General features: G+C 39.4%; 2 protein-coding genes across 2 annotated transcripts; one reads left to right on the top strand and one right to left on the bottom strand.

Annotated features, from left to right (window-relative positions):
* Positions 1 to 5072: 5072 nt before the first annotated feature.
* LOC9660244 (alpha N-terminal protein methyltransferase 1) lies at positions 5073 to 6508 on the bottom strand. The gene is made up of 8 exons (XM_002964849.2): positions 6312 to 6508; positions 6113 to 6257; positions 5989 to 6047; positions 5804 to 5920; positions 5653 to 5754; positions 5532 to 5586; positions 5384 to 5481; positions 5073 to 5319 (listed from the first exon to the last, which is right to left on the bottom strand). The coding sequence occupies exons 1-8, from the start codon at positions 6447 to 6449 to the stop codon at positions 5161 to 5163; spliced, it is 873 nt and encodes a 290-aa protein (XP_002964895.1). The 5' UTR covers positions 6450 to 6508; the 3' UTR covers positions 5073 to 5160.
* A 330-nt stretch (positions 6509 to 6838) lies between these two features.
* Positions 6839 to 9988, top strand: LOC9660243 (type I inositol polyphosphate 5-phosphatase 8). Its single transcript, XM_024670041.1, has 12 exons — positions 6839 to 6960; positions 7112 to 7211; positions 7952 to 7999; positions 8055 to 8145; positions 8196 to 8274; positions 8327 to 8431; positions 8483 to 8897; positions 8946 to 9127; positions 9183 to 9291; positions 9348 to 9484; positions 9541 to 9754; positions 9820 to 9988. Exons 1-12 carry the CDS (start codon positions 6839 to 6841, stop codon positions 9862 to 9864), a joined length of 1647 nt encoding a protein of 548 aa, XP_024525809.1. The 3' UTR covers positions 9865 to 9988.
* Positions 9989 to 10009: the final 21 nt, after the last annotated feature.

Genomic DNA, 10009 nt, shown 5'->3' with positions numbered 1-10009 from the left:
TTTTTGAGAGTGTGAGGGCGCGTTTGAATGATATATACTGGGATGCTGTGCCACATAAATTTATGCTTGTGTGGGAGCGACTCTCGGGGCGGCAGCTCACATATACACATATGTGGATTATGAGACACACATCTATACATATATGTGAAAAATATATATATACAACTATAGTATACATATATATTCTGATATATATATATATATATACACATATATATATATATATATATATATATATATATATATATATATATATATATATATATATATATATATATATATATATATATATATATATATATATATATATATATATATATATATATCTATCTATATAATTAAACCTATAATCGAAGTGACTGAAAATGCCTTGCCTCCGCCATCTTTTAAGAACCATACGACATAGTAAACAATCTAATGGAGATTTAGATGCCTCTGAAACTATGATTGACCATGATACACATACTATATCTGTTCAAAATAATCATGATAATGATTCTATATACCAAAATATTAATCATGATAATAATTATATACAGCAATCAGTTGGACAGTTAGAAGCATCTGGAACCCATGCATGTCATTATGATGATTACATATATCAAGCAATATTAAATCCACCACTCCCACCCATGAATACCACACTAGCAAGCCATAGCATTTATAATGACTTTAACATAATAAATTTTAATATTGGTTGTTTATCATTTGTTTGTACTTTTTGTAATGCATTGCATTTTAAAGATGAAAACTCTTCAATATGTTGCCAGAATAACCAACTTATATTACCTCCAATTTCACTTTTACAATTTGATTTACTTTCACTTTACAAGCAAAACAAGAACTCTAATTTTAAAACAAATATTAGACACTACAATAGTGCTCTTGCTTTTGCATCTATGTCTTCTAATATTGATATTGTAAAAGGTTATGGTCCTTATTACTTTAAAATCCATGGTCAAATATATCATAGTATTGTATTAGCACATCCTTCTTAAGGTCAATATCGAACTTATGGACAACTTTATATACTTGATACCCTAGAAGCTACAGATATAAGAAAGCAAAACCCTTTTAATTCAAGTTGTGAGACAAACTTACTTAAACATCTTGATGCTCTCCTTCGTCATGTTAACCTATATGCTCAAGCTTTCAAAATGATGTATGAAATGGAACAAGAAGAAATTTGTTCTGCTACACTTTCAGGTTATCCTATATGTGGTGTTTACATGTTATTAAAAACTGAAGGAACTGATCCACGATGCTATAATGCTCCACGGACAAATGATGTTGCTGCTGTGTTTGTTAGTGATGATGGACAACCGCCACATAGTCGTGAAATTTGTATATATCCAACTATAAGCAATTCTAAATGTGTCTCAACACTTGATTATAATTGTGATCCATTGGTTTACCCATTAATATTTCCTTTTGGTGACAAAGGTTGGCACAAAAATATTTTTAATTCTGGACGTCAAATTACATTACTCCAATATTATGCATACCGTTTATCTATAAGAGACACAATACACTTTGGTTTTGATCAAATTTTACATGCAGGAAAACTCACACAACAATATATACTCGATACTTATGTAAAAGTTGAAAACAATAATTTGAATTACTATTGCACTCATCAGAAACAATTGCAAGTTGAAATGTATACTAGTCTTATGGATTATGTTGCAAACCATGCTACTAATGAAAATATAAATCCAAGCAAGATTATTATTTTACCTTCAAGTTTTGGGGGTGGCCTTAGAGCAATGCAATAAAATTATCAAAATGCAATGGCTATAGTTACTCATTTTTCAAAGCCAGATCTTTTCATTACTTTTACATGCAATCCCAAATGGCCAGAAATTTCTAAAAACTTATATCTAAATGAAGGTCCTGAGGATTGTCCAGACTTGGTTTCTAGAGTATTTTATATCAAGCTTAAAGAATTTTTGAATGATATTACTAAAAAACATATTTTTGGAAATTGTATTGTTTTTATATATTTAATTGAATTTCAAAAGAGAGGTCTTCCATATTGTCACTTTCTAGGGATTTTATCTCATGAAAAAAAAATTAAAGACCATGATGCTATTAACCAATACATAACGGCACAATTTCTTGATCCTCAAAATGAACCTGAAATTCCTAAAATAATTACATTTCATATGATACATGGTCCATATGGGCTTCTTTACCCTAATAGTCTTTGCATAGAAAATGGCACTTACTCAAAAGGTTATCCCAAAAAATTTAATTATGAAACTACTTTTAGTGTTGATGGATATCCAGATTATTATAGACCTGATAATGGCAGTACATTTCTAAAAAATGGGTGTTATATTGATAATCGTTGGGTAGTGCCTTATAATAAATACCTTTGTAAAAAATATAATGCTCATATTAATATTGAAATTTGTGCTACTATAAAAAGTATTAAGTATTTATTTCAAGATGTCTATAAAGGTTATGATTGTGCTACAATTTAAATCCATTCAGCAACCCAACAACCTGATAATATTTTAAATTGAGATGAAATCCCAATTTTTTTAAATACATGTTATGTATTTGCTCCAAAGGTAATATAGAGACTTTTTAAATTTAAAATGCATGGCCGTTCGACCCCTATAATCCGTCTTCCTATCTATCTTCCAAATTTTCAAAATGTCTATTTTATAGAAGGTTCTGAACAAATGACATTTCAAAGAGCTACTCAAAATGGTACAATGTTGACAAAATGGTTTGAATTAAAATATAAATGACCCAAATGCTAGACAATATACATATCCTAAAATCCCTTTATATTATACATTTAACCCTCATACTCATAACTAGCAAATTCGACATACAAGAAATGTCATTCCCTGAATGCATTCTATGTCACCATTTAATGTTGAATTATATCATTTACATCTTATTTTACTCTATAAAAGAGGTGTTACGTCTTTCAAAGATCTCAAGACAGTTAACAATATTTATTATGACACGTTTTAACAAGATGCAGATGCAATAGGGTTTATAGCTGATGATACCGAATAGGAAAAATGTTTAGAAGATGCTTGCTTTTTTAGAATGCCATCACAATTAAGATAATTATTTGTATTACTTTGTATCTTTTGCACTCCAAAAGATCCTTACTTCTTATGGGATAAATTTAAAGACTTTTTCTCTGAGGATTTCATGCAAACAAATCCAATTTTTCATTATGAACATGCTTTACATGATATAAATATTAAAATGAAAATGCATGGCAAAACTAATTAAAACTACCATCTACCTTTACCTTCTGAAAATTTTGATGATGAAAATATTTTCAACTCAACACAAATATATCAAAATGTTGAACAAAATATTCCTCGATTTAATCAAGAACAGTTAAATATTTTTAATGATATTCTTAATGTTATTGATCACCCAACTGAGCATAATTGATACATTTTTATTGATGGCCCTGGTGGTACTAGTAAAACATTTCTTCTTAACGCTTTTATAAATATTTTGCAACTGAAAAAAATAAATGTTGTTAACATAGCTTGGACAGGAATTGCAAGTTTTTTACTTTATAATGGCCGAACTTCACATTCTACTTTTAAACTTCCTATTCCAATAAATGAAACATCAACTTCTGCTATAACTGCTAATAGTGAAGTAGGTATAAGAATCAAAACTACTAACATATTGTTATGGGATGAAATAAGTATGGTTCACACTCATGCATTCACTGCTGTTGATCGAGTGTTGCGAGACCTAAAAAATACATCATTACCTTTTGGTAGTATAATTGTTGTCACTAGCGGGGACTTTAGATAAACACTTCCATTCATTCCATATGGACATAGGGCACAAATTGTTTCAAGTTCTGTAAGAATGAATAAATTATGAAAATTATTTAGAAAGTTATATTTGAAAACAAATATGCAACTTGCTGAAAGTGATAAATCATGATCTGAATAGCTTCTCAATGTTAGAAATGGTGAAAATTTTGAAAATTTACCATATTTACCTTCTATTTCCATTGTATTGCCTCATACACAACTAATTTATTCATCTATTATTAATTTTGTCTACCCTTCAGTACTTGATATTTCAAACCTTTATATTGCAGTCAATTGAGTCATACTTACCCCACTTAATGATGATACATTTGCAATCAACAACACTATTGTCTCTAGATTACAAGATGATACATATATCTACAAAAGCATTGATTTCGTTGACATTGAACATCTTAAAAATTTTCCAGCTGAATTTTTAAATTCTATCACACCTTCTGGTCTCCCACCACATAAACTCTCTCTTAAATAAGGTGCTATTTTTATCCTCCTAAGAAATATGTCTCCATCAACAGAACTATGCAACAACACATGTCTTATCTTGAAAAATGCACTACCAAATGTTTTAGATTGTGAAATTGTGATGGGGCAATCTAAAGGGACAAGAGTTTTTATCCCACATATCACACTAATACCATCAAATATAGAAATTCCATTCAAAATGTCCAAATAACAATTTCTAATTTGTTTGGGTTATTGCTTAACAATCTCTAAATGCCAAGGACAGACATTTGACCGAGTTAGAGTTTAGTTGCCCCACCTAATTTTCACTCATGGGCAACTTTAGGCAACTTTATGTGGCTTTATCAAGATACACATCACCACATGGACTTGGAATTAAAGTTCAAAACACCACACGTCAAGGCCACCTCCTTCCTCAAGATCCTTCTGTTTTTACAATCAACACTGTCTATAAAGAGGTTTTATATTGAACCTCTTTGTAAACCACCCAGCATTTGCTGGGCAAGTACTCATATATGTATATGTATATGTGTGTGTGTGTGTGATTTCTCTAGCTAAATTTCTCCAGATCACCAACCTGGGCAAATGCTCCCAGCATCGGTGTCCAGGATGCCAGGTCCACCTCCGGCATTGCATCAAACAATCACGCGGCATCACCCAGCTCACCGGACCAGGCATAGGAAACTAAGTGATGGATCTGATTGTAGACTTCCTTTGCTTGTGCACGATTTGACAAGCTCGTGCGGGCGTTCCTGTTCATCACAAATCCACACCACCATCGAACCAGGCCAGCTTGTAAGTCTGTATGATTCTAAGATCACCTCCATTTTATCTAAACATTAGCTTCCATGATGTCATTCTCATTCCATCAATTACACCTCTTCGAAGTTCGTGGTTTTAGCCTGGCTACTCCCTTTGATGCCCGGACATCTTTCGAAGCAGAGCTTGGCGCAGCAGTTTCTTGCAAAACACTGCTCAATGCATACATTCTCACTCCGAACAATTCACGAGGGAACCCCTTTTGCAACTGGAGAAGGAAGCCAAAAAGAAAGTAATGAATAACTGGTATGCGCCGAGAAATAAGAACTGACCTTGGTTTTTAATAGATGGAAACCAGCGCGCAGAAAAAGGTCTCGGAAATAAGCATCAGAGCGAGTGACGCTACTATCAAGTTTGTCAACCACAAAACCTGCAAGAGCACAGAATTGTTTAGCAAGCAAAAGAACTATATGAACTTACCATGCCTCGCGATGTTCTCTTTCAGCACAAAAAAGCCACCGGGTTTCAAACCAATCTGCAAACAATCACGCATGAAAGCCATCAGAGATAAAGCTAAGGCAATGCGAAAGCCAACTCTCACGTCAGCGCGTCGGAAAAACGCAACAAAGTCATCGTCCGTGAGATGGCCAATGCACCATTGCACCCAAATCACATCGTATCGATGAGGCTCGGGTGTAAATTCCTGTAGACACCTTAAGCAAGAGGACGATCAAAACGAATTCACGAATCACCTGGAGCGGCGTGCAGAAGAAGTTGACGGCTTTGTGCTGCACATTTTCTGGAACGTCGGAGGTCAATCGTTTCTTGGTAGCATCTAAAAAATGCCTGACCGGCTCGACTAGATCCACCTGAACAGCTGATCTCACAAACTTATCATCCATACGGGAAAACATGAAAGAAGAAACACTCTTATCACCTCATGAAAATGCCGCAAGAGCAAATTCTCGGTTATCCTTCCAACACCAGCCCCACAATCTGGAAAAAGTACAATCTAGATTAGAGAACAAGGCAGGAAAAGAAGAAAACCAAGTCTTTCTCACCAAGAGCCACGAGTTTTCTATTGTCTTTAGTCGGAAGAATGCGTTCTTTAAGCAACTCCGTGAGAAAAGCATTGCTATCAATCACATCCCTGTTGCTCACTTTGCCAAATCCACCCAGCACGCCGTCCACAGTCGGATCTACACCCTGATACAAGAATTCTACCGTAAAAACCAACACTAATCTCAGCCTAGAGCTCACCTCCCAGTAAGAAATCCCCTTCTGGTACCACTCCTTCCTCTTGGGACTCTCGGCGACGCCACTCCCCGCCTCCTCTTTCCACATATCCTCCCTGCTCGCGTAGACCTTGCCATTGGAATCAAGCCCGCCTTCGTCCATCCTCCTCGCCGCCGCGGCCAAGAGCACAGGGGCACTGGCAGGAGACACGAGCCCTAACATTCTAGGGCACCCGTTTCCCGCGCTTTTCCGCTGGCCATGTCATCACAGCCAGTCCACGAGCCGTACGATATGACATGCCAGCCGAAACAAAAAATTCAATGATTCCAGTGTTTAGCCCTATCCACAAGGACAGGCGCTTTGCCATCCTGTTACCCACTCTCAATGTGGAACGTAGCCAGCTCTAGTACACACCAAGGACAACGAGGATTTGCTTAGTTTGATAAAGTAAGATTAAACAGTGGAGGGGCAAGAATTGTTAGCGCTAATGCTGGCGTACGGATGACCCCGGAAGTTCGCTGGAATTTTCTCTCGCGTTACGTACATTCGCAATGACGCTGGCGAGGAGCACAATAGCGACGCAAAAGGTAAAGACAATGGAGTCCAATCCAGCCACAGGAATCGAACCTTGGCGAGCCGCTAAAAGGCAGACAATCAAGCCTGGGACAGCGATGTTCCATTTGGATATATATGTTTAAATGGCTTTGGTGAGTGGAGGACGTGGCGCCCATGGACGGCCAGAGATTGTGTTTGTGATGAATCCGACCGTTGGATGGGCCCCCAACGGCTATGGAGCGCTGACGTTGCGGGGCCGTCCGATCTAGGGCTCTTGCGGCATTCGAACAGGGGGCCCATGGAGGACCCCACGAAGGCGAGGGCGTGTGGCGCTGCGAGGAGCCGTGGCACAGCGCGGATCGTCAGCGGGTAGGTCTTCTCCTAGAGATCCATCGATCGATTGCGCTGTGGTTTCTAGATCGTTCCTTTCCCTTTGGGGATTGTTTTTTCCGCTGGGATTGTGGTGTGTTTAAGTTGAGATGTCCTCGCTGGATTAGTGTGCGTCGGTCAGCCGCGACAAATCTTTTTTTCTAAGACAGCATTATGACTGGAGCTTGGAACTGTTCCAAGTCTTTTTGGAAATGTTGTCGTTAGAAGGCGGTGGTGGTCTCTTTGGCGTGTGTTTCTTTTGGCGAGTTTTGGCTTTTTTGCTTCACTGGTAAGGGATCCCCGTCTCCAGAGAGCTCCTTTAGATTTGCTTAAGGTACTCCTGGGGATAAAATATAATTTTTTGGCGCGGCTAGTTCTCCTCCATACGCGTTTCCTTTTTTTTCATCTTTCAAGGCAAGCTACTCGGGCCGGTGCCGAGATTCTCATTTTTCTTTCCTCTCTCTCGTGTAGCAGGCCAACCAACCAGCATCATTCCTGCTTCTTCCATTGGCTATAGAATCAAATGCTTGCCTTCAAACTCCAACTGTTGAACGTTACATTCTCGTCATTTTGAGTCTGTCCCTCGATTGCTTCTGGTGAGATCTCACAGGAATCATCCTTCCACCGGCAATTGAATCAATTGGTATGTTTGGTGCCTCTTGAGTTCTTAAAACGCTTTTGTCCTGGCTCTCTCGCTACTTCTCTGATGCGTTTCTAAGCGAGTGGAGCTTTTTTTGCAGGCATCTATGCCGACGGCAATGGAAAGGAGTAGCAGCAGGCGGTCTGAGGTGCTTATCAAAGCCGTGATCTTTCGTGTGTGACACGGTGCTAGTTTTTGTGCAGTCGTTCTGGCCAACATCGGCAGTGAAGAAGCTCTTCAACTTGGGAGCTGACGCCAACGTGTTCAGTGCAGACGAGGACGAGGACAATTCAGGTGCGATGGTTTTGTGCCGAGATCTTTCTGACGCTCCTCTGTTATTGCAGTGAGGAACAGAAAGGTCTTTCGAAGATACTCTGAGTCGGGGATATCTCACACGCACTTCACCTACAACCAGAACTTTAGGTAGTCCTTTGATTGATTCTATGTGCTTGCTTGCATTCTTAAGCTTCAAAAGTGTTTTTGCCGGAACTTGGAACGTTGCTGGGAAGCCTCCTGCCGACGACATTGATTTAAGCGAATGGCTCCTTGTTAAGGATGCAGTTGACATCTATGTGGTCGGGTATGTGTTTTGCTTATCGATGAAGAGCTTTCTTACGGAGTTGGCTCGCAGGTTTCAAGAGATCGTCCCTCTGAATCCTGGAAATGTCCTAGGCGCCGAAGACGAAGGACCCGCTACCAAGTGGGAAGCTATCATCCGGCGGACACTTAATGGAGACCGGAGACAAACAAAAAGCGCTCCTTCGTCGCCCTGGAGGGAAGGTGTTGACGATAACTCCGAAGCCAGTCCTGATCACACGGAAACATCACAGCCTGAGAACTTCAACAAGCACAAGAAGGCATACAGCAGTTCAGAGCTGGAATTTGGAAGCTCGACACAGACTAAAACATCCTACGTCCGTATGATAAGCAAGCAAATGGTCGGGATCTTCATCACCGTTTGGGTTCGGAAAGACTTGCGGCAGTATATCCACAATGTTAAAGTTTCCTGTGTTGGATGCGGCCTAATGGGCTACTACGGCAACAAGGTAGCGTCTCCAGCATGTTTTCTTTGGTCGCACTAAAGTCTCTTACAGGGGTCTGTTGCTGTGAGCATGAACTTTGATCAGACAAGCTTTTGCTTTGTATGCACGCACTTGACATCTGGCGAGAGAGAAGGCGATGAACTCCGCAGGCATTCAGATGTCATTGAAATCTTAAGACGAACTACTTTCTCGAAGTCAGATGACGGCTCTCCAGCAAGCATTCTCGCTCACGAGTACGTTCGCATTCTTGCCTTCACTCGTTTCTCAAAGATCTTTGTAATCCTGCAGTCGAGTTCTATGGCTGGGCGACTTAAACTACCGGCTGTCATTGTCTAACGGAGAGACCAAAACTCTTTTGGAAAGCGAAAACTGGAGTGCGCTTCTACAAAAAGATCAGGTACTTTACTCTGAAGTAGACATGCTTCCAATCAAAGACTGATTTTTTCCCTCCAGCTCAAGCTTGCCCAAAGCGTGGGTGGAGTTTTTCATGGATGGCAGGAAGGAGCAATCGAGTTTGCTCCGACTTACAAGTACAAAGCAAACTCCACCGAGTATTCGAACGGCGGAGAGAAACAAAGAACACCAGCCTGGTACGCATATAAGTTCTGTGAGTCAACACGCTTGCTAAGAATTCTCCAACGAATAGGTGCGACCGAGTACTGTGGAAGGGAAAAGGACTTCGACAAATCAATTACTATCGGACAGAATACACTTTCTCGGACCACAGGCCGGTGACCGCCATGTTTGTGGCCGAGGTGGAATTGCTAAAGAGACGCGGTCCCTTGAGAGCGGCAGACGATGCTTCCACTCTGGACTTCAAGAAAATGCACCTGGGAATTGTTCCACTGTGTGGAATCGAGGTAAGATTTACGTTGCTTGAAGCTACAAACTCGCTAAAAGAACGATTTTTTGGATGCGATTCCAGGAGAAAAGAAGAGACTCGTTTTTGCTTCCAAACGCAACGATATGATCGAGCTATGGAGGAAAGATTTTTTGTTTCGGGAGGAGTGTACAGGGAGGAACTGGAAAGCTCTAGCCAAAGTTTTATCATACTTGTAAGATTGTTGTAAAGGCAAAGGTATCGGTTGGTAGTATATTGTTTCGTGGCCCACTGT

Source organism: Selaginella moellendorffii, unplaced genomic scaffold, assembly GCF_000143415.4.
Source record: "Selaginella moellendorffii unplaced genomic scaffold, v1.0 SELMOscaffold_5, whole genome shotgun sequence".
Taxonomy (NCBI): Eukaryota; Viridiplantae; Streptophyta; class Lycopodiopsida; order Selaginellales; family Selaginellaceae; genus Selaginella; species Selaginella moellendorffii.
This window is presented reverse-complemented; position numbering and strand designations above follow the sequence as displayed.